Source organism: Neofelis nebulosa, chromosome 13, assembly GCF_028018385.1.
Source record: "Neofelis nebulosa isolate mNeoNeb1 chromosome 13, mNeoNeb1.pri, whole genome shotgun sequence".
Taxonomy (NCBI): Eukaryota; Metazoa; Chordata; class Mammalia; order Carnivora; family Felidae; genus Neofelis; species Neofelis nebulosa.
The window spans coordinates 29,460,524-29,484,774 of NC_080794.1; the positions used below are offsets into that span (position 1 = coordinate 29,460,524).

Consider the following 24,251-nt stretch of genomic DNA (forward strand, 5'->3'; position numbering starts at 1 on the left):
AAAAGAAAAGTCAAGAATATTTTCTCCTCTAATGAGTATAATAAAAATGATGACTGCTTTCTAAGTGCTTTTCTTACTAGCATAAGCATTCTCTTAACAACAGTTTGGTTGGCCACAAGGAGTACAAATAAACTTCTGGTGCTAAACTGACAAGGTATTTGAATAGTAGTTTTGCCACTTACTGAGTATATGATAAAGAGAAAAGCTATGTCCTGCATTTAAAAAAGAAACCTAAGAATGTTATAGAAATGAAAGAAAAAAAGACTACAAAATTCTTTTAGGGATGGAGTGAAGAGCGGGGCGGGGGGGGGGGATTAGGTTTTAGGAAATGTGCTCTTCTGACAATATAAAAATATAAAAATCAAATTTCTGATAATGTGCTTTATCCCTGGCTCTTAGTCTTATTATTTTATTTTTAATATAACAACCATTCACAAAACAAAAGCTATGTGAATAGTCAATTTTAGAAGATAATACCAAACTATTTTAGCAAATTATTCCATCATTTTACACTCCCACCAGGAAAGTAAAAGAGATCCCAAGGATTTACATTCTCCCAAACACTTGGTATTGTCATTTTAAAATCTGTGTCAAAATGTTTCTGTGAAATAGTTATCACTTAATGTGCATTTTCCTGATCAATAATGATGCTGAATACCTCTTAATGTGATTATTAGCCATGCAGTATTTTTGTGAAATGTCTAGTCATTTATTCTCCCTCTTGTTTCTTACCCCATTTTTCTGTCTGTATGTTATTTAATTTGTAGAAATTAAAGGCACATTAAGATAAAGAAAAATTAACCATGAAAAAGTCAGCTTTATCAACCTTTACTGAACATTGCAGAAATCAAAATTCCACAACACGCCCTATTTTGTTTTGGAGAAATCTAGTCTACTGCACTGGTCAATCTGTCTATTCCTGTGACAAAAGCCACACAGTTTTAATAACTCAAGCTTCACAGCAGTCCTGATACTTGGTAGGAAAAATGACCGTCCACATCTGGATATTCTTCCAAAAAGTATCTTGATTATTCTTAGTCTTCATTTTTCCAAATAAAACCTAAAGTCTCTTTATCAACTGTCAAGAAAAATTCTACTAGGTTTTTTAATCAGAATTGCATTATATCTCTAAACAAATTTGGTGAAGAACTGATATCACATTAAAAGTTCTTGTAAATATACTATGAAATAGTTTCTGTTGTTACATTAAGGTCATTGATCTTTTCTTTTGCTATGTTTAATATGCTGTAAAGCCCATCCAAAGAATTTTTTTTTAAATTTTTTTTTTAACGTTTATTTATTTTTGAGACAGAGAGAGACAGAGCATGAACGGGGGAGGGTCAGAGAGAGGGAGACACAGAATCTGAAACAGGCTCCAGGCTCTGAGCTGTCAGCACAGAGCCCGACGCGGGGCTTGAACTCACGGACCACAAGATCATGACCTGAGCTGAAGTCGGCCGCTCAACCGACTGAGCCACCCAGGCGCCCCTCAAAGAATTTTTTTAATTACTGTATTTTTTATCTATAAATGTTTACCTGGTTCTTTTTTATATATCTTAGATTTCTCCTATATTCATGTTTTCCTTTAAATCCTTGTAAATATTGAGTAAATTTATAATAGTGTTTTACTGTCTTGGTTTGCCACTTACTTCATTTCTGCCATTAGTTGCATCTGTTTCTGCTGACAGTTTGCCTGTTCGAATAGCCTGTTACTCGTCCATAAACTACAGGAACTGAGAATATACATCTAAAAATTTTTACACCACTTTGATATTGTTGGGACATCAACACATAATTTTTTATAATATATAAAAGTTAGGTATGAAACTGAAATAAATTTTTAAATATTCCTTCAACGTAGTTTAAAAAGAACTAACTAGGGACGCCTGGGTGGCTCAGTCGGTTAAGCGTCCAGCTTCGGCTCAGGTCATGATCTCGCGGTCCATGAGTTCGAGCCCAAGTCGGGCTCTGTGCTGACTGCTCAGAGCTGGAGCCTGTTTCAGATTCTGTGTCTCCCTCTCTCTCTGCCCCTCCCCCGTTCATCCTCTGTCTCTCTCTGTCTTAAAAATAAACGTTAAAAAAATAAAAAGAACTAACTAGGCTTTTATTTTAGGATTAGTATGAACATATCTCTATTCTTTGGTATTAGCTACTTTTTTTTTTTTAAGGAAGAAAACAAAACTTTACCAACGTGTTTTATTACCTTTACTTCATCTATCTTTTTCAGCATTTGTCTTTATATCTGAATGACAGTTTGGATGTATAAAAAAATTCCAAGCTCTTTCCTTCAAATTTTTAAAAACACCAAACTCTATCCCCTTTATTCCTTCATGTATTTTCTGATCACTTTTTTCTCCCTCCTCAGATTCCTATCATCTGGATGTTAATACTTTTGCTCTTCAAAGGATTTATTCTGTTATTTATCCTATTGTTTGTATTCATGTCAGCTATTATGTTTCTTATATTGAATAACTTTTCCTCTCTTATATTTTCTTATTTTATATTATTAATCTTTCTTCCCCAATTTTTTTAGCATAAGTATTAGGATAATTTTATATTCTCAATCTATTTTTGTATTTCTACTATGAATTGAATCTGTAACTGAGTACACTATTTTTTTCTTTGAAATATCTTATTATTTTGGCCTGTGTGCTCATTTTCTTCTAAGAAAACTCACTCAAACAACGCATATGGGACAATGCCAGACCACTTGTCAGCCCCAGTGAGCTCAGGATGTTGAAGTGGCAAACACCTAAAGTAAAGAGTTTTAGGCAGCAGAAAACTACAGTTAATCTCTCTTCTTTTTTTCAAAAAACAATTCCTTGCGGGTCACCTGGCTGGCTTGGTCTGCAGAGCATGTGACTCTTTTTTTTTTTTTTTTTAATGTTTATTTATTTTTGAGAGAGAGAAAGACAGAGTGTGAGTGGGGGAGGAGCAGAAAGAGACAGGGAGACACAGAATCCGAAACAGGCTCCAGGCTCCAAGCTGTCAGCACAGAGCCCACAGTGGGGCCAGAACTCCAACGAGATCATGACCTAAGCTGAAGTTGGACGCCCAACCAACTGAGCCACCCAGGTGCCCCATGCATGTGACTCTTGATTCTGGCTTTGTAAGTTCAAGTTACGTGGAACACTGGATATAGAGACTACTTAAAAAATAAAATCTAAAGAAAACAAAAAACAAAAACCAATTCCTTAGGAAGGGAGCTTCACTCTTTGTTCACAGGAAAAAATGTCATGCAAGGGAGATTCTCTTCAGACTATAATTTATCAGTACTAGGAATGTGGTGGGCATGAGGTAGGGAAGCAACAGTCCATCTCTCTCTCTCATCCCCTAAGAGGCAAAGAACACCATCCTGATTTCATTTCCTGAGGATACCAGGACAAGGGTTCTGAGACACTGCAGATATGGAATGATTAGGCAATTTGGGTTTAATGGGGAGAAGCAAGAGCAGAACTCCAATAGTTCATTTCCAATTTTTCTTCACAAAGCCAAAGTAAGTTGCTTCTAGCCCTCAAACAAAACTCCCAGCCCATACACCCATTCAAAACTCTTCCACCATCTTAGAAGTTTCTCGCTATATGTTCTAAACCTTTAGTTTTCTTTATAAGACTACTGAAGCTGATCTTGGGTAAGGGAGCCAACAGTCACACAACTTGAACATCTTTGTAAGAATGTGAACATTCTTTTTAATGATAAAATATTTTCTCATCTCTTGAGTATATTAGATTTTTTCCCCTTAAGTTTTCATAACTATTCCTTGCAATTTCTTGGGTATCATTTTTTCCCCCTGTGTTTGTATGCCCTCATGTTGGGAAGCTCTTTTCAAGTATTGAGCACTCTTCACTATTAATTTATATTAAAGAGAAATGAAAACTCTGGCTGGAAAATGAGTGGGTGTCCGCCTCACTAAAAATGACTAGGTAAATGCTGACTGTTGTAGTGAAGGGTTCCTAAGGGTCAGAGTATTTCTTCTCTGAAAAACTGTAATTTCTGTAAGAAGAAACCTCCCTCCAATCTCTTACTTAGGAGGTATATGCCAAAGTCGACAGTATTCCGGGAAGAAGCCATAGAAAATAGCATAGGGGAAGGAACTCCCACTACTTAGTATGAAGATTTTAAAGTTGCTAGATTCTCGGGGCACCTGGGTGGCTCAGTCAGTTAAGCGTCTGACTTCAGGTCATGATCTCAGGGCTTGTGACTTCAAGGCCTGCATTGGGCTCTGTGCTGACAGCTTACAGCCTGCAGCCTGCTTCAGATTCTGTTTCCCTCTCTCTCTGCCCCTCTCCCACTCATGCTGGGTCTCTGTCTCACAAAAATAAATAAACGTTTAAAAAAATTTTTTAAGTTGCTAGATTCTAAACTACAAATTACAAGAAACTAAAGTCAGGATACTTTAGTTTTTTGTGATTTTTCTTTCCTTTTCTTTTTTTTTTTTACTTTAGGTGTTTCCTCACCTTTACATTTATTGAAACAGTTAAAAATTTCTATATTTGTTACAGCACAGTTCAGAACAGAATATATGATGTGTTTCCATACCCAGTCAAAAAAAATGGTATGAGATTCCTAATGGAGAAAAGGGTTTTGAAAAATATATTTTATATATGTGAAAATTTAATGGATATGAAAATTAGATAATACTGATGGAAGAACAGGACAGAAATGGCTACTTGGGTAAGACCTAAGTAGGGTTGTGATGAGAGTAAAAAGAAAGGATAATCAGAAAATTGTACTCCTACTCATGACGGACAGGTGTCAGAGCCAAACACGGGGAAGCATGCTGGCCACACAAACTAAGCCTAGAGATTGCACTTGTGTGTCCTGAAGCACAAGTTGGAAAAAAATATTATTCATTCATAAAACAGAAATCACACTGAGTATAAAAAGGTTAGGAACAAAAAAAAAAATAAAAATAACCTCTCGTATATCTTGGCATACTTAGATGTTATATAAAATGAGATAATAGATAGCCTGTTTCCTTTTTGAAAATTTTTATAAACAGTAATATAAATTAATCAAAAGTAATGAATAAATGCTTTTATCATCTAGACAATAACGTCTGCATTTTATTAAGCTTACTACATAAGATGAACCATGTTATACATATTCAATTTTCAAATAAACTATTTTGTATGTCCTCAAGTAACACCATCTAGTATATTCATTTAAAAAGAGTTTTTAAATATTTTTAATTTATTTTTGAGGGTTGGGGGATGAGGTGGGGTAGAGAGAAGCTAAGGCAGGCTCTGTGATATTAGCGCAGAGCCTGACATGGGACTCGAACTCACAAACCACAAGAACATGACCTAAGCCAAAATCAAAGGGTGAGTAGGGGAGGAAATGAGAGAGAGGAAGACACTGAATCTGAGGCAGGCTTCAGGCTCTGAGCTGTCAGCACAAAGCCCGATGCAGGGCTTGAACTCATGAACTGCGAGATCATGACCTGAGCCAAAGTCAGTCTTCTGTTCATTTTTAATTGGATTCTTTGTTTTCTGTTGAGATTTTTAAGTTCTTTATTATTTTGGATACTAAGCCTTTAGTGGCTATGTCATTGGCAAATACCTTCTCCCATTCTGTAGGTTGCTTTTTAGTTTTACTGATTGTTTCCTTCACTGTGCAGAATTTTTTTATTTTGATGTAGTCCCAATAGTTTATTTTTACTTTTGTTTCCCTTCCTCAGGAGACATATCTAGAAAAAAGTTGCTAGGGTCAATGCCAAAGAAGTTTTCCTATATTCTCTTCTAGGATTTCTATGGTTTCATGTCTCACATTTAGTAGGTCTTTTTTTTTAAATTTTTTTATTTTTATTATTATTTTTTTTAAGTAATCTCTACACACAATGTGGGATTCAAACCCTGAGATCAAGAGTCACATGCTCTTCCAACTAGGCCAGCCAGACACCCCTCACATTTAGGTGTTTATTCCACTTTTTCAAGTGTTTATGTTATTTGGGGGGGGGGGAAGGGAGGGAGACGGTGCACACACATGCGTGGGGGAGAGGCAGTGAGAGAGGGGGGATAGAGGATCCAAAGTGGGCTCTGTGCAGAGAGCAGACAGTCCCATGAGGGGCTTGAACCCACTCACAAACCATGAGATCATGACCTGAGCTGAACTCAGATGCTTAACCAACTAAGCCACCCAGGCACCTCTAATCCATTTTGGATTTACTGTTGCATGTGGTATAAGAAGATAGTCCAGTTTTCCCAGCACCATATGTTGAAGAGGTTGTCTTTTTTTCCATCAGATATTCTTTCCTGCTTTGTCGAGGATTAACTGACCATATAATTATGGGTTTATTTCTCAGTTTTCTATTCTGTTCTATGGGTCTATTTTTGTGTCAGGATCATACTGTTTTTATTACTATAGCTTTGCAATGTAACCTGAAGTCCAGAATTGTGATGCCTCTAGCTTTGCTTTGCTTTTTCAAGATTGCTTTTGCTATTTGGGATCTTCTGTGGTTCTGTACAAATTTTAGGGTTGCAAACCAAACACTTATTTTTACCATGTAACACCAGCTGGCTATCTACCTGAGCCTTCATAGGTCTTTATCCCAGCAAACTGACCAAAATGCACAGATAATTCTCAGTGTTACAAACTCAAATGTGTTCTTATAAGCACACTGAGACTACCTAGGGACAGACATTAATTAAGCTTGTTAACAGTTACATATAAAACAATGTAAATTTATTATTTAAAAATGATTAACATTAGCTCTCAGTTACTATGGAATACATGGATAAGCAATAGTATGATCTCTTCCTTAGAAAAGTTACTTAAGAGGGGTGCCTGAATGGCTCACTTGGTTAAGTATCTGACTCTTGATTTCAGCTCAGGTCATGATCTCACTGTTATGAGATCCAGCCCTGAGTCAGGCTCATTGGGCTCCAATCTGAGCATGGAGCCTGCTTGGGATTTTCTCTCTCAAAATAAATAAACATTAAAAAAAGAAAAGCCTAGGGTGTTTGGGTGGCTTAGTCAGTTAAGTGATGGATCATGGCTCAGATCATTATCTTATGCCTTGTGAAATTAAGCCCTGATTCTCCCTTCCTCTCTCATTATCTCTCTCAAAGTAAAATAAATAAACATAAAAAAAAAAAAAGAAAATCTACTTAAGAAAGCAAATTATAATAAAAATTTTTTACTTGATAAACATGAATGATGTAAAATAGGGGGATAATCAGCCACAACAGTAACATAGGATATCATTTACGGCAGACAGTACTTGGATGGGCAATGTCAACTTTGGCTCTTTGTATTTCCCCTGTCTGATTCTATAACCTAAGCTGAACAGTTTTTTCTCTTCCAATCTCTAAATAGGAGCAAGTACAACTCATTAGATAACATATCTACTTAGTAAATTCTGATTTCATTTTAGGCCTATCTCCTAAATCCCTAGAGTATTTTTTTGACAGTTCATTTACATAACAAATAAGTTAATTTACATAAAATATTTTGCTGATTCCAGAGACCGTTAAGTATAATCCTTGTTAGGATGAATTATATTAGTTTACATCTCAGAGAACTATCATATTTCCAAGTTTTTAGAGCCATATATTACAGCTGTCCGCATCACTTCAGTATGTATTCGATGTAGATTAACACACTCTAAGTGTGCTCATCCCATGTAGCTTGTACATGTTAACTGCTAAGTTAGTTACACTATAGCTATTTACTGAATTACAAAAAATTATTTTCAATAATAACAGCAATATATAAGAAGGCAAAGATGTATTATACATTCTGGTGCAACTAAAGCAACATTATTTCGTACAGTGAATGATCATATGAGAGAACAACGGGTAACACGAATGAATGACCACTAAGAAAAGAAGTCTGTAATTGACAGAGAAGGCACTAGGTAGAAATCTGAAGGTTTCAAAGAAGTGTAACAACCCATTGAAAGTTCTGTTTAAAGAGAATTAAACACTGGGGTGCCTGGATGGCTCAGTCAGTTAAGCGTCCAACTTCAGCTCAGGTCACGATCTCATAGTTCGTGAGTTTGAGCCCTTGCATTGGGCTCTGTGCTGACAGCCCAGAGCCTGGAGCCCACTTTGGATTCTATGTCTCCCTCTCTGCCCCTAATCCCTTCACACTCCCTCTCTTTCAATCTCTCTCTCTCTCAAAAATAAAGGTTAAAAAAAATTAGAAAAAAAAACCTAAACACAACAGCAATTAGTTAGGAATCACTGTACTAACTTATGTAGTGATTCCTTAAAAGAACCAGGGAGCATCCAACCTGAAAAAGGACAAACTTTATAAGAATACAGTAATATCTAGAGCGAAGACACATGTCTACAAAAAGATGCTTCATCTTCATGCCACTACCATGTTTCATGAATTTACATAAGCCTATACAACTACAGTTTCATCAACTGTAACCTAATTTGTAAAAGGGTGGAACAAATGGAAAGCTACTTCATTGCCAGAAGACAGACAGATATAAATAAATATATAAATATGTCTACATGTATGTGTGTATATATTTTTCCCCCAGGTACCTAAAGTCTTTTAGTGCCTTACAAGAATAAATTTTGGGCTAGCTATATATTCTAAGAAGCTCACACACACACACACACACACACACACACAGCTCAAAAAGCTTACAAAAGGTAAATGATTTGGTCTTAATCACAAAATTAAGGAAAGATCCATTAGAGATTCCAGGTTTCCGATTTTTATTTTGCTGTCCATGATCTTTAAACCAAGTTGTTGTTTTTTTTAAAAGCATTCTGGGGGCGCCTGGGTGGCGCAGTCGGTTAAGCGTCCGACTTCAGCCAGGTCACGATCTCACGGTCCGTGAGTTCGAGCCCCGCATCAGGCTCTGGGCTGATGGCTCGGAGCCTGGAGCCTGTTTCCGATTCTGTGTCTCCCTCTCTCTCTGCCCCTCCCCCGTTCATGCTCTGTCTCTCTCTGTCCCAAAAATAAATAAAAAACGTTGAAAAAAAAAAATTTAAAAGCATTCTGAAATTTTTAAGAAAGTAATGAAAATGCTGAGATATCTAGGCAAACACCAATAAACAAACAGATTTGAGGGGCTTAAGGAAAAAGTACTCTGATAGCTTTTGCTTTTGTGTATATTCAAAAATTTTCATAATAAAAAATAAAATGAAATACTTATAGGAAAAGAAAAGTTTCTGCTCCAAATTTATTACAAATACCTATATGGACATTTTCATAAATGACTTAATATTATATTTGTGGAAAGGTATAACATTAAGAGTTGGCTTTATTTCTATATTTTTATTGGTAAAGCCTTAATGTCATGGCTGTTCCATATTAGATATAATTTTTTCTTTACAAAATTGAAAGTCAACACACACATATATACAAAAGTACATAAATATAGGAATAATTTTCACCTAAAACTAAATGTTTTCCCTTCTAAACTGTGTATCTCCTGAGGGCATAGATGCATACTTTTGCATTTTTCTATTCCAAATACATAACATGTGCTTACCATGAAACACAATCTAATAAATGGCTAAACAATAGAATCATATCAAAATGTTTAATCCAGTTTTGATAGATTTTAACTTGCTAAAAAGAGGTTGTTTTAATTTAATTAATTTGAGGCACTGATTTTGGTTACATTTAAGAAATCTAAACAGACAATATGTAGAACCACATATTTTAATTACATTTCACAAGGTTTAGGAACCTTAGCATTTACCATCTATACAGAAACTGATAAACTACTGACCTTAAAAGGTAGGACAAATTTTTTTGAAATAATGATTCACATTACACAGTTTTTAAAGCTAAAACACAGTATCTGTACTCCCTTTCCTGCATATGTGAAAGGCAAAATACTGCTATTAGAAATTTCTCCTAAGGACAAATCTCAATGAATAAAAATGCTACTACCATCCGCCCTGCAAAAATTTCCCACTTAGTTGTATCACCAGACAATTAGGAGGCAGAAACTTAAGAGTATTAAGAATACAATTACCCTGCTCTAAAAATGAGGAAATGTTTCTTGACAATCTTTTCATTTGAGCACTCACGATTTTGTCTCAGAGTTTTTCAATTCTTGCAAATGAAGTATAAAGGTCACTTCACCTTGATGTCTTTTCTCAGTTGAATTTTAGATATTTAAGTACAACTTTTTTCAGCAAAATTAATTTATAAAGATAGACAAAATTTTCTAAAGTCAAATACCAAAATGAACTCACAAAGCCATTCCTCAAGACAACTAAAAAAATGTGTTAAGGGGCGCCTGGGTGGCTCAGTCGATTAAGCAGCCACCTTCAGCTCCAGTCAGGGTCTCACAGCTTGTGAGTTTGAGCTCCACATCCGGCCTTACGCTGACAGCTCAGAATATGGAGCCTGCTTCAGATTCTGTGTCTCCCTCTCTCTCTCTCTGCCCCTCCCCCACTTGCACGCTGTCTCTCTCTCAAAAATAAATTTAAAAAAAAATTTCTTTTAATTAAAAAATGTATGAAAATGAGAGCCTATTTTGTAACTGATAAAAAGCAAAGGAAGGAACTTCAGTGATTCACAGCACCCTTAAAAAGCCTTCACAGACAATACTGATATAAAAGTATAGCCACAGAATACATTAGATGCTGACCCAATAAAAGGTAATAAATATATTCCATTACTGTTAAACATATACCACTTTTTCAGTACCATTAAATTTGATTTATTGGCATCAAAAGTTTTAATAAAGGAGAAATGAAACATGGTGTTTGCTATTCCTTCTGAATATAAATTTGTGTTCAAACAAGGTTTGTTTTTTTTTTAAAAAAAGACAGACTTTCCTCTTTTTAGAATAAGGAAAAAAATTTAACTTAGCTTTCACCACTTTAATGAATTAAATTGTATCAATTTTATATTTCCTGCATAAAAATAGTAATTAACACAGGTTACTATAACCTATAATTATATATGCTAAGCATACAATCCAGGATCTTTTTTTAAAACTGTGGTTTCTTTTGTTTTCAAGTCTTGTTCCCTAGGCTAAGGAGTTCTAGTCCTTCACAAAAAGAACTGACCCAGAAAAATGGAGACACTACCTCACAGAGGATAAGGTCAGTACAGCAGTCTGAGAAAGTGCCTCTAAATGTTGCTATCAGAGACTGCTGTTCTAGGTAGCTTCAACCTTGAAAATAAAATTTATAAGACAACCAACTGGATACTTATCCAAAAATGATGATTATCTAGTTGTGAGAACAATGAAATACAAGAAAGGCCTTTACAGTACTGTATGAAACCAAATATTCTACTTAATATTCAGTTAAAAGGACACTTAATTCTAAATACAATTCCTCTTGAAACCTGGCATTTTGATCGTGACATGCAATTTGAACCATTATAATTGTTTGGAAAAATAATGGATAGAAATATCTAAACCATGTTAACGTCTTTAGTAAGCATATAAGAGTAGAATCAAATCTAGGCATCTGGGTTTACGTAACTATGTACTTACCAAGTTTACAAGTTACTACTATATAATGCCTTTCAACTTGATTTTCTTTAAAGATTTCTTTCTTTCTTTCTTTCTTTCTTTCTTTCTTTCTTTCTTTCTTTCTTTCTTTCTTTCTTTCTTTCTTTCTTTCAAGAGAGAAGGCACAAGTGAGTGAAGGGCAGAGAGAGAGAGAGACAAGGAGGGAGAGAGAGAGGTGGGGTTCATGCAAATGGGGCTCAAGCTCACTCAATGCAGACTCAAACTCACGACCATGAGATCATGACCTGAGTCGAACTCAAATGCTTAACTGACTGAGCCCCCCAGGCTCCCCTCAACTTCATTTTTAAGATCAGGTAAGATATTATGGTATTGCACATATGCTTCTAAATTTGAAAAAAATTTCTTTTTTTTTTTTTTTTTTTTTTTTGGGGGGAGAGAGAGAGCATAAGGCAAGAAGGAACAGAGAGAGACAGGCAAAGAGAGAATCCCAAGCAGGGTCCATGCTGTCAGTGCAGAGCCCGATGTGGGGCTTGAACTCATCAACCTTGAGATCATGACTTGAGCAGAAACCAAGAGTCAGGTGCTTAACCAACTGAGCTATCCAGGCACCCTGCCTCTAAAGTTTTTTAACCTCAGTAATGTTTACTTTGCTTATATTTTAAACCTCATCTAGAACTGAAAAGTTCTGAATCACTGCTCTTCCCAGTAAAGAAACATGGAGGAAAAAACAACTGTATGTGTTGCTGGGGGGAAGGAAGTAGAAGGCATGTATGTGAGGAAGAAATCTGAAAGAATCTTATTCCTAGAGCTACTTCCTGCAATATTGAATAAAATCTAGGGCACAAAAAAAAAAAAAAAAGGAAAAGAATGAAAAATTCAATTTGAGTCATAATGGTTAGAATACAAAGGACAAATACCATAAAAGTTCTCAGCACAATGTGTTTTAATGTGATCATCAAGATGTTACCATGATTCCTTGGTTTTACACAAATCCTGTTAGGAGGCCTTGAGAATTCACACAAGAAGAGCCCCACAACAGAAGAATGCTAAGAGGACCTTAGAAAAACTAATTCCTAATTAGTGACCACTGCATTAGATCCTAACCCCTTAGTTTTCATATCCTTCTGAGATGCTTTGTAAAGTCGTAGAAAATCCACTATCTTTTTTTTGTTTGTTTGTTTGTTTGTTTGTTTGTTTTAGTAAGTTCTATGGCCAGCGTGGGGTTGTGAATTCACAACCTGAAATCAAGAGTCACATGCTCTACCTATTAAGCCAGTCAGGTGCCCCCACCTTCTTTCTTATAGTATTCCCCTTACAGTGGCAAAGCTGTTCCCTGGGCCATCCTTTATTCAAGTCTCTTTCCTGCTTTGCTTCATTCATTTAGCTACAGGAGGAACAGAAAGCAGATGAGCCAGAGGCATCTGCCCTGTTTTCCTAGACATCAAGTATACTTAGTGACATTCTGCAGGTTTTATTACTAAGTAAGGAAATACTTCCCATTTAAAAAGTATTTAATAATCTAAAAAACAAATCTACACATTCATTATTTTACTTAATCATAACAACTTCCAATGAAACTGGTACAAACTGATAGAGTTTAAAAGATATATAAACTCATAAGGTTTATAAAGTACATGTTATCTTACAACTAACCCAAGTGTTCTTTCTATCCAGGCAAAAATTCAAAACCAAAAGAAATGAACAGTGCCAGGAAGGGGCAAAGAGATAGAGGGAGGGAGAGGGGGAAGGGAGGGGAGGAGGAGGGAGGGAGGGGAAGGGAGGGGAGGGGGAGAGGGGGAGGGAGGAGGGGACGGGGAGGGGGGAGAGGGAGTACGGGAGGGGCAGGGAGAGGGGGAGGGAGAGGGGGAGGGGGAGGGAGAGGGGGAGGGAGAAGGAGAATCCCAAGCAGGCTCCACATTGGCAGCATAGATCCCAATGCAGGGCTCAGACTCACAAACTCTGAGATCGTGACCTGAGCCAAAATGAAGAGTCACAATGGAGCCACCCACACGCCCCCAGAAATACTATTTCTAAAAAGCTTATCTGGAGCTCTTTAAAACAGATATAAATATGATTGGGAGTTTAGAGTTTTTCTTTTTTGTTTTTTAATTTTTTTTTTTTAACGTTTATTTATTTTTGAGACAGAGAGAGACAGAGCATGAACAGGGGAGGGGCAGAGAGAGAGGGAGACACAGAATCTGAAACGGGCTCCAGGCTCTGAGCTGTCAGCACAGAGCCCAACGCGGGGCTCGAACTCACGGATCGTGAGATCATGACCTGAGCCGAAGTCGGACACTTAACCGACTGAGCCACCCAGGCGTCCCTAGAGTTTTTCTAAAGGTTATTCAGATACAATTTAAGTATCTATTGCCAAGATAGACCCAGATGTAATGGCATAATTTTAGAGATGCTTAAGAGTTGACTACATATGCTACATGAACTCCATAAACTTAAAAAATTTGAAGAAATAATCTTTTGATGTTTTAGCTTTTTATTAAGCTAAATTCTCTATCTTTTATAGTGGGACCAGTTATATTTTCACATAATTAAGACATGAGAATGGGCAAATATTATTTCCTTCATCCAAATGGAGTCTCCTTGCTTATAGGAAAAAAAAATTAAGAACAAAAAAACTAGTTTATACTTTCAGTAACATTCTCTTTGAACAGATACATAACTCACTTTGATAACTGCTTAACAGATCTAGACAGCCCCACAGGAAGAGGACAGCAATGAACATACCAAAGGAAAGGTATGTAAAAAATGGGACAAAGTAAAATGGGACAATCACTGAAACATAATACACTCAATATCTGCATTCTTTGAATGTCTAGCTTATGAAACTCTTATTTTGGGAGAAACCCCTACCTTTTCAGGCAGTCTCTCACCTATAGAAATTGGGAAATGCCAATACATTTCCAGACTCCTTAGCAACTAAGTCTATCGTTCAGACAAATCTGCTCCAGAATTTGAATCGAAAGCCTGTAGGAAGAAGCAAAGGACAAGTAAAGTCAATGCTGGCAAGGGTACTGGAAGTAAAAGTATCTTTTTTTGTTGTTTTGTTTATTGAGAGAGAGAGAGAGAGAGAGAGAGAGAGAGAGAGAGAGAGAGAGAGAGAGAAAGCGAGAGCAGGGGAGGGGCAGAAAGAGAGGTAGACACAGAATCCCAGCTGTCAGAACAGAGCCCAACACGGGCTCGAACTCACGAGCTGTGAGTTGGGCCGAAGTTGGGTGCTCAACTGACTGAGCCACCCAGGTATCCCAAGAAGTAGGAGTATCTTCATCTGCTTTCCAGAGGCAGTAATGTTCCAACATCAGAATAGTGATGATGTAATTTATTGTCCAAACTGGGACATTTCTGAGACTGAAATGAACCATCAATTATTACCAAGAAAAACCAAGATGTATGGCTATATAAGCATTAATGGTATTGCTATAGTGCCTCTGTCCAGCACAGAACCACTTTTGTGATCTGATTTCCTGTCTATATTGGTTCCTGCACAGTCTGCAAGCATGGTCTCAGATCTTGCTGGGAACCTGTGTTCCAAAGTTCTTTACCGAAGTCCTTTTTCTGCTTAAAATTGTCTTAGTTGGTTTCACTATTTTAACAAAGAACTGGTAAGAAGATCTACAGTGAACAGGTGACTATTTAGTATAATGGGGAGAATTAACTTTGGATGCCTTAAAGTTCCACTTGCTATTTAAAACCACTAAAGTAAGTATATTACAAAATTTATCTACCATATTTCTAGTTCCCTCTTATTTCAAAGAGATGAACTACATTCTCTACTATATTTTTCTACTTTAGCAAAGGAAGATACCATTGTCTCAATTTACAAGACAATGTAAAAAATACAAGATATAAAGGTTAAATGGAAAGATTTGTCTTTTCTGCAACTAGATGGAATGAAGGGAAAGGACAGCTAATTAGTACTTATCCTCTGCTACCTCCCTGGTGCTTCTATTCTTAACTCCTTCCTCTTGGAAGTTGGGCCAAGAGTCCTACAGTATGCTTTAAAGCCTGTCTGAACAGTACACCAAGCACAGTGGTGCTGTGGACTCCTCTGTGACTCATTTTTACAGCTCTCCCTCAGGCTCTTTATATTCAAAGTATCACCACTTCTGCTATCCGGGTTTATTTTGAGGGGTAGAAGGAGGGTAGCCTCTCTGCTTCCTGGAGACACCTTGGTGGAAACTCACTTCAGCCTCTAATAAAAAAAAAAAAAACTCAAAAAAGAAAAACAGAAAGAAAAAGTCATATAAACCTAGAATGCGTATGTCCTAATTTGTGCAGAAGCTTTAACAGTTCTTAAAATTAATAAGCAAGAGAAACTAGTAAGAGAACCAGCCACCCTAATGTTCCTGAAAGAAAGGTGCCTTTGGCCATATTTAACTAATGTGACTTTGGCATCCTCTCTGTCTCTTCTAAAATCCCTAAGAATAATTACCTTACACATATGATATTACCTTACCTATGATAATTACCTTACACCTATGATAATTTTCTCATATGAGAAAAATCATATTGCAGAGGAGTACAGAGGAAATACAATAGCAGGATAGTTTCTTCATCTGTCTAAAGAGGCAGTTGAACTTAAACTTCTTCTGGTTCTTTTTAACACAAATACTGTACAGCTCTACATTTAATCATTTCATACTAAAGTAAATTTTATAATTTAAAAACGCTTGTAATCTTTGTTTTTGTTTTAATTTTTTTAATGTTTATTTTTGAGAGAGAGAGAGAGAGAGAGAGAGCGAGCGTGGGCATGAGCAGGGGAGGGGAGGGAGAAGAAAATAGGCCCCAGGCTCTGAGCTGACAGCACAGAGCCCGATGCGGGGCTTGAACTCACAAGCCATGAGTGACCATGGATTTTTATCTATATCCTTTTAAGTTTTTAAGTCTCTGTATTAGCGAATTTGAAGCTAATCTTAATGAAAGCATATAGATTTAGAGTTCTTATATCTTCTTATTGAATTGAGCATTTTAACATTGTAATGTTTCTCTAAATCTCTAGTAATAATTCTTACTTTGAGTATTTGTAGAATAGTTCTATAATTATATCAACTTTTAATGATGCCTTTGAACAGTTTACCTTTTTCCACTGTATTATTTTCAATCTCTTTTATATTTTAAGTATAGCTCTAATAAACAGCACAGAGTTGGGTTTTGTTTTTTATTTTGTCTGCCTATCGTTGGATTTTAACTGAACTGCTTAATCCATTTCAATGTAATACAATGACTAGTATAAATGGGTGAAGGTCTACCATCTGATTATTTGTTACCTATTTGTCCCATCTGCTCTGTTTACTTCTTTTTTAATGTTTATTTATTTTTGAGAGAGAGAGAGAAAGAGAGAGAGCAAGCAATGCAAAGGCAGAGAGAGCATTAAGACAGAGGATCTAAAGGGGGCTCTGGGCTGACAGTAGAGAACCCAATGTGGGGCTCAAACTCATGAGACATGAGATCATGACCTGAGCAGAAGTTGGACACTCAACCAACTCAGCCACCCATGCGCCCCTCAGTTTACCTGTTTTTAAATGCATTTTCGATTAAACAGATGTTTTATTGTTCCATTTTTTTTCCTATTTTACTTCCTATTTTATTCACTTTTAAGTTATACAATTTTAATAAGTATTTTGGTGTTTACCCTAATAGATTGAAAAAAAATTCCTGAATTATTTTTACCTACCATAATTAGCAGTTTAATTTTAAAAATAATGCAACTTATAGCAGTTTAATCCCATTAACCTTCCTTGTCACCCACTGTGCTATTATTGTCATATGTTTTACTTTTATGATTTAAACTCTATAGATCACAGTAAATAGTTTCTTAAAGGCAATACTTTAAAATTTACCTACATTTTATATTTGTATTTACCTCAATTTTGTATTTTATAAAATATCTTTATATTTATAACTCCTCTGACACTCTTCATTTCTTCCTGCACTTACATGCCTTTATCTGGAATGATTTTCCTTCAGCCTGAATGCTGAAAGGGCTTTACAGTTAAGTTCTACCATGCTTTCAAGAAACTTAATTCCAATCCTTAAAACATCTTCCAGAATAAAAGGGGAGAGTATTTCTCAGCTCATCTTTTGAGTCTTGCATAACCTTCAGACAAAAAGCAAGCCAACAACATATATAAGAGAAAAATTACCAGCCAATCTCAGGACTACAGATGCAAAAATTCCTGAAAAAAGTTAATGGCAATCTAAGGCCAACAACATGAAAAAAGATCATTCATTAGAACTGATTTGGGTTAACCCAAGAAATCTAGGGGTAGTACTCTTAGAAAATGTTATAAATGTCACTCAATATAGTACAATAGTGAGACATGCACCACGGCTTCAACAGCAACAGTGGGTCTCATGGTCTGGGCATTGTCAGGCCCTCTTCCAAGGGACTGTAGGCATATGCCAGTCCTTGCTCTACCATAATAATGAAAAACCATGATTAAAAATCGCCAATATGTTGGAGGAGATGAAACAGGACTCTGTGAGGTATGTTCCTGAGACACTGAAGAAATATGATATAGAAAAGGGCATTGTGGCCCATATTAAGAAATATGGCTATTAAGAAATAGTGTAATAAGAATTCAACCCCACCTGGCACTACATTGTTGGGAGGAACTTTGGTAGTTACCTCACCCATGAAACCCAATACTTCATCTACTTCTATCAAGGCCAAATAGTCTTTCTTAAAACTGGTTAAAAGTATAGACTATTCTAGGGGCACCTGAGTGGCTCAGTCGGTTAAGCGTCCAACTTCGGCTCAGGTCATGATCTCATGGTTCATGAGTTCGAGCCCCGCGTCGGGCTCTGGGCTGACAGCTCAGAGCCTGGAGGCTGTTTCAGATTCTGTGTCTCCCTCTGTCTGCCCCTAGGCTGCTTGCACTCTGTCTCTGGCATTGTCTCAAAAATAAATAAACATTAAAAAAAAATTAAAACAAAAAAGCATAGACTATTCTAGACCCAGTGATCCATCCAAAAACAAGGACCACAGCCTAAACTCCCAACACCAGTTCCTGAAATCTTCAACCTTGATTAAAGGAACACTTCAACCTTTGAAACTTTGTGTTGTTTTGTACAGGGCATTCTCTGTACTAATTTGTTGTAGCTATTAAAATATTAGCAAAATATCTTGTATTTATTTTCCATTCCATTCATCTCTGCCCTTTGTTTTTTCTTCTAAAAATAAATTCCTTTCAAAAAATTAATAAATTTGTTGGAGGAAAACAGTATTACATATAATTTTTTTTAATACATGGAAAAATACAGTCAACAGATGCAGTATTCCATACAACTCAGCACATACTCATGATAAAAAGAATCAGGCAAAACGAAAAGAGAATTTCCTTAACTTGATAAAGAACATCTACAGCAAAGACCAACTTTAATGATGATAAAGATGGTAGTCCAAAATTATTGAAAGAAAAAAGAGAAAAAGAAATATTAAAAACACAAGAGACTAAAAAAGAAATACTGTCATTATTTGCAAATGGATATATCCTCCATGTTGAAAGTTAAGAAAATTTTGTCAGGTTGTTAGATACAGAAGTAAAAATTTAATTTCATTTAATTAATTGTATCTATTAGAAAGTAAAAGTTTTTTTTTTTTAAATAAATGTTTATTCATTTTTGAGAGAGAGAACATGAACAGGGGAGAGGCAGAGAGAGAGGGGTACAGAGGATCCAAAGCCGGCTCTGCACTGACAAGTCCAATGCAGGGCTTAAACTCACAAACCACAAGGTCATGACCTGAGGTGAAGTTGGATGCTCAACTGATTGAGCCACCCAGGAGCCCCAAGTTTTTTGGGGTTTTTTTGTTTTTTTTTTTAATCCCAGTATAAACATACAGTGTTATACTAGTTTCTGGTGTACAATACAGAAATTCAATAATTCTATACATTACTCAGTGATCAAGGTAAGTGTGCTCTTAATCCCATTCATTTAGTTCACCCATCCCACCACCTGACTCCCCTCTGGTAACCATGCATTTGTTCACTATAGTTAAGAGTTTGTCTCTTGGTTTCTCTTTTTCCTTTGTTTCTTTTGTTTCTTAAATTCCATACATGAGTGAAATCATGTGGAATGTGTCTTTCTCTGACTGGTTTATTGTGATTAGCATTATACACTCTAAATCCATCCATATTGTTGCAAATGGCAAGATTTCATTCTTTTTATGGTTGAACAATATTCCATTGTATACATATATCACTTCTTTATCCATTCATCCATCAGTGCAACTTGGGCTGCTTCCCTGATTTGGCTACTGTAAAAAAATGCTGCAGTAAACACAAGAGTGTGTATACTTTTTCCAATTTATCTTTTTTGTTTTCTTTGGGTAAATACCCAGTAGTGTAATTACTGAATCATACGGTAATTCTATTTTTACTTTTTTAAGGACCTCCATACTGTCTTACACAGTGGCTATACCAGTTTGCATTCCCAACAGGGCAAGAGGGTTCCTTTTTCTCCACATCATAACCAACACTTATTTATCGTGTTTTTGATTTTAGCCATTCTTACCAGTGTGAAGTGATATCTCATGGTTGTTTCGATTTGCATTTCCCTGATGATGAGTGATGCTGAGCATCTTTTCATGTGTCTATTGGCCATCTGGATGTCTCCTTTGGAGAAATCTCTGTTTATGTCTTCTCCCCATTTTTTAATTGGATTATATGGTTTTGGGTGTTGAGTTGTATAAATTTCTTACATATTTTGGATATTAACCCTTTATAAATGTCATTTGCAAATATCTTCCATTTTTTAGTTTTGCTAGTTGTATCATTTGCTGTGCAGAAGTTTTTTTAATTGGATGTAGTCCCAATAATATGTTTTTGCTTTTGTTTCTCTTGCTTCAGGTGACACGTCTAGAAAAATGTTGTTATGGCCAGTGTCAGATACATTACTGTGTTTTAGATTTTTATGGTTTCTGGTCTCATATTTAGGTCCTTAATGCATTTGGAATTTATTTTTGTGTATGGTGTGAGAAAGTGGTCAAGTTTCATTCTTTTGCATGCAGCTCTCCAGTTTTTCCAATACCATTTGTTGAAGAAACTTTTTCCCACTGCATATTCTTGCGTACTTTGTTAAGGGTTAATTGACCATGTGATAAGTGTGGGTTTATTTCTGGGCTTCCTATTTCTGTCCCATTGATTGCTATGTCTGTTTCTGTACCAGTACCATACTCTTTTGATTAATACAGATCTGTAATTAAAATGTGAAGTTCAGTGTTGCCTGGGTGGCTCAGTCAGTTAAGCATCTGACTTTGGCTGAGGTCATGATCTCACAGTTCATGGGGCTGAACCTCGTGTCAGGCTCTGTGCTGGCAGTGCAGAGCCTGCTTGAGATCCTCTCTCTTTTCCACTCTGCCCCTCCCTAACTTGTGCTTTCTCTCTGTGAAGTTTTGAATTGTGATACCTCCAGTTTTGTTTTTCTTTTTCAAGACTGCTTTGGCTATTCAGGGTCTTTTGTGGTTCCATAAAAAGTTTAGGGTAGTTTTGTCTAGTTCTGTGAAAAATGCTATTGGTATACTGATAGGGATTACATTAAATCTATAGATTGTTTTAGATAGTATGGACATTTTAACAATATTTTTTCTTTCAACTCATGAGCATAAGGAATGTCTTTCCATCTGTGTGGACTTCAATTTCTTTCTTTAGTTTATTCATTTATTTTGAGGTGGGGGAAGAGAGAGAGAGAGAGAGAGAGCAAGAGCACGAGCAGTGGAGGGGCAGAGAGACAGGGAAAGAGAGGATCCAAAGTAGGCTCTGGGCTGACAGCAGAGAGCCCAATGAGGGACTCGAACTCACAAACCATTAGATCATGATCTGAGCTGAAGTCAGATGCTTAACCAACTGAGCCCCTTCAGACATCCCGGTCTTCAATTTCTTTTATCAGTGTTGTATGGTTTTCAGAGTACAGGTCTCTCACCTCCTTCTTAAGTTTATTCCTAGACATTTTATTATTTTTAGTGCAACTATAAATGGGACTGTTGCTTAATTTCTCTTTTTGCCCTCTCCTTAGTAGTGTATAGACATGCAATGCATTTCTGTACATTGATTTTGTACCCTGAGACCTTACTGAATTCACTGTTCAGTTCTAGCAGTTTTTCGGTGAAGTCTTTAGGGTTTCCTATGTATATTATCATATCATCTGCAAATAGTTGAAAGTTTGACTTATTCCTTACCAATATGGAAGGTATTCCTTGTCTGGTTGCTGTAGCCAGGACTTCCAGGAACATGTTGAATAAAACTGGTCAGAGTAGACATCTGTGTCTTGTTCCTGACCTTAGGGGAAAAGCTCAGTCTTTTGCCATTGAATATGAACTTAGCTGTGGGTATTTCATATATGGCTTTTATCATGTTGAGGTATGTTCCCTCTAAACCTACTTTGTTGAGGGTTTTTTATCATGAGTAGATATTGTACTCTGTCAAATGCTTTTACTGCATCTATTGAAATGATCATATGGTTTTTATCCTTTCTCTTGGTGATGTGCTGTATCATGTTGATTGATTTGCAAATAATGAACCATCCTTGCATCAGGAATAAATCCCACTTAATCAGAGTGAATGATTTTTTTTTAAATGTATTATTGGATTCAGTTTGCTAACGTTTTGTTGAGGATTTTTGCATCTCTGTTCGTTCATGAGAGTTACTGGCCTGTAGTTCTCTTTTTTTGTAGTTTTGGTATCCAGGGTAATGCTGGCTTTGCACAGTAAGTTTGGAAGCTTTCTTTCCTCTTCTAGTTTTTGGAATCATTTTTAAAGTAAAACTTTTTAAAGAAGCATTATTAAAATATCTAGAAATCATCAATATAAAAAGCTTCTGCACAGCAAAGGAAACAATCAACCAAACTAAAAGGCAGCCTATGGAATGGCAGAAGATATATAAATGTCAATGACATATCTGATAAAGGGTTAGTATCTGAAATCTACAAAGGACTTATCAAACTCAACAACCCCCTTCCCAAAAAAACCAAATAACCCAGTTGAAAAATGGGCAGAAGACATGAATAGACACTTTTTCAAGGAAGACATCCAGATGGCTAACAGACTCATGAAAAGATGCTCAACATCACTCATCATCAGAGAAATACAAATCAAAACCATGATGAGATACCACTTCACACCTATCAGAACAGCTAAAATTAACAACACAAGAAACAACAGGTGTTGGCGAGGATGTGGAGGAAGGGGAAACCCTCTTGCACTTTTGGTGGGAATGCCAACTGGTATAGCTACTTTGGAGAACAGTATGGAAATTCCTCAAAAAACTAAAAATAGAACTGCCCTACAATCCAGCAACTACACTATTAGCTATTTACCCAGAGGATACAAAAATACAGATTTGAAGGGGTTCATGCACCTCAATGTTTATAGCATTTTCAACAATAGACAAACTATGGAAAGAACCCAAATATCCATCGACAAATGAATAAGGAAGATGTAGTATACACATACAATGGAATATTACTCAACCATCAAAAAGAATGAAATCTTGCCATTTGCAATGACGTGGATGGAACTAGAAGGTATGATGCTAAGCAAGATAAGTCAAACAGAGAAAGACAAATACCATATGATTTTACTCATATGTGGAGTTTAAGAAACAAATAAGATGATCATATGGGAAGTGGGGGGTGGGAGGGAGAAAGGGAAACAAACCACAAGACACACTTACCACAGAGAGTAAGCTGTGGTTAAGGAGGTGGGCGGGGGATAGGTTAGATAGGTGATAGGTATTAAGGAGGGCACTTGTGATGAGCACTAGGTGCTTCAATTCAAAATGGGCTTTAATCCCTGTAAGGTCTAGTTTATTCAAGTATACTTTTAGGGCTATCTTCCCTAAATAGGGGTGATTTTCGCTAACCAGGGGACATTTGGCAATATATGGAGATACTTTTGATTGTCACAGTGGGTCCTGGCATCTATTGAGTCTACAGGCCAGCAATGCTTCCAAACATCCTTCAGTTCACAGGACAGTTCCTGACAACAAAGAATTACCTGGTTCAAACTGTCAACAGTAGTAAAACTGAGAAACCCTGATGTAGAGTACAGCTCCTTGAGGTTTTAGCATAAAACCAGAGAGGTTTGTTTAGCAAACAGCTCTGTCCTTAGAGATCCTGAACTCCAACTTTTGTCTCCCTAGTCCAGTAAGTATGTCAAAACAACTGCTTAGCTTCTCAACCTCTCAGTGGCCTTTTCTGGAATCTGTACACCATCAGGGGGAAAGAAGGTCTCAAATGTCCTTCTCAGTGGACTGGTTTTCTTTTCACCCCAGGGCTTTGGCTCTGTAATTCTTCACAGGCTTGGAGACTGTGGTATCTTATAAGATAAGCTCTTTATTTTTATTTTGATTCATCTTTTACAGTTGTTTTCAATAGTAGAGTTGATTCAAAATACCTTCCCTACTTGACAAGATTCTAAATGTATATGTGAGAACAAAAGGACAAGAAGCAGCACAATATTTTGTCCCACCAGATACCAAGTCATGTGATAAAGCCATAGTAACAAAACAGTATGAGAAAAAAAGACACAAAAGAAAGGAAAAAAATTTAAAATAAAACCAAAAACCTTCAAAGAACTAAAATAAATAAATAAATAAATAAATAAATAAACTTCCAAAAAAAAAAAAAAAATCCCCAAACCCCAAGCAAAACCACAGTAATGAAGTTTGTATGATATAAGAATAGTAATATGGGGGACTAACAGAGGAAAAAAAGAAAAAGCCTCCAAATAAAGCCAAACATATATGGATACAAATGACAAAAGCAGGCATCAAGATTGACAGGAAAAGAATGGACTCCATCTTGCTGAGACAAGTGATTAACCAAAATGAA

General features: G+C 36.4%; 2 protein-coding genes across 5 annotated transcripts in view; one reads left to right on the forward strand and one right to left on the reverse strand.

Moving 5' to 3' along the window:
* JMJD1C (jumonji domain containing 1C) overlaps window positions 1–24,251 on the reverse strand; it is a 264,455-nt gene that overhangs the window by 136,181 nt on the left and 104,023 nt on the right. The window lies entirely within an intron of this gene.
* On the forward strand, window positions 17,868–18,119 carry LOC131492723 (dynein light chain 1, cytoplasmic-like). The gene is given in 1 exon segment (XM_058696465.1): window positions 17,868–18,119. A coding segment is annotated over 1 exon segment (243 nt). The 5' UTR covers window positions 17,868–17,876.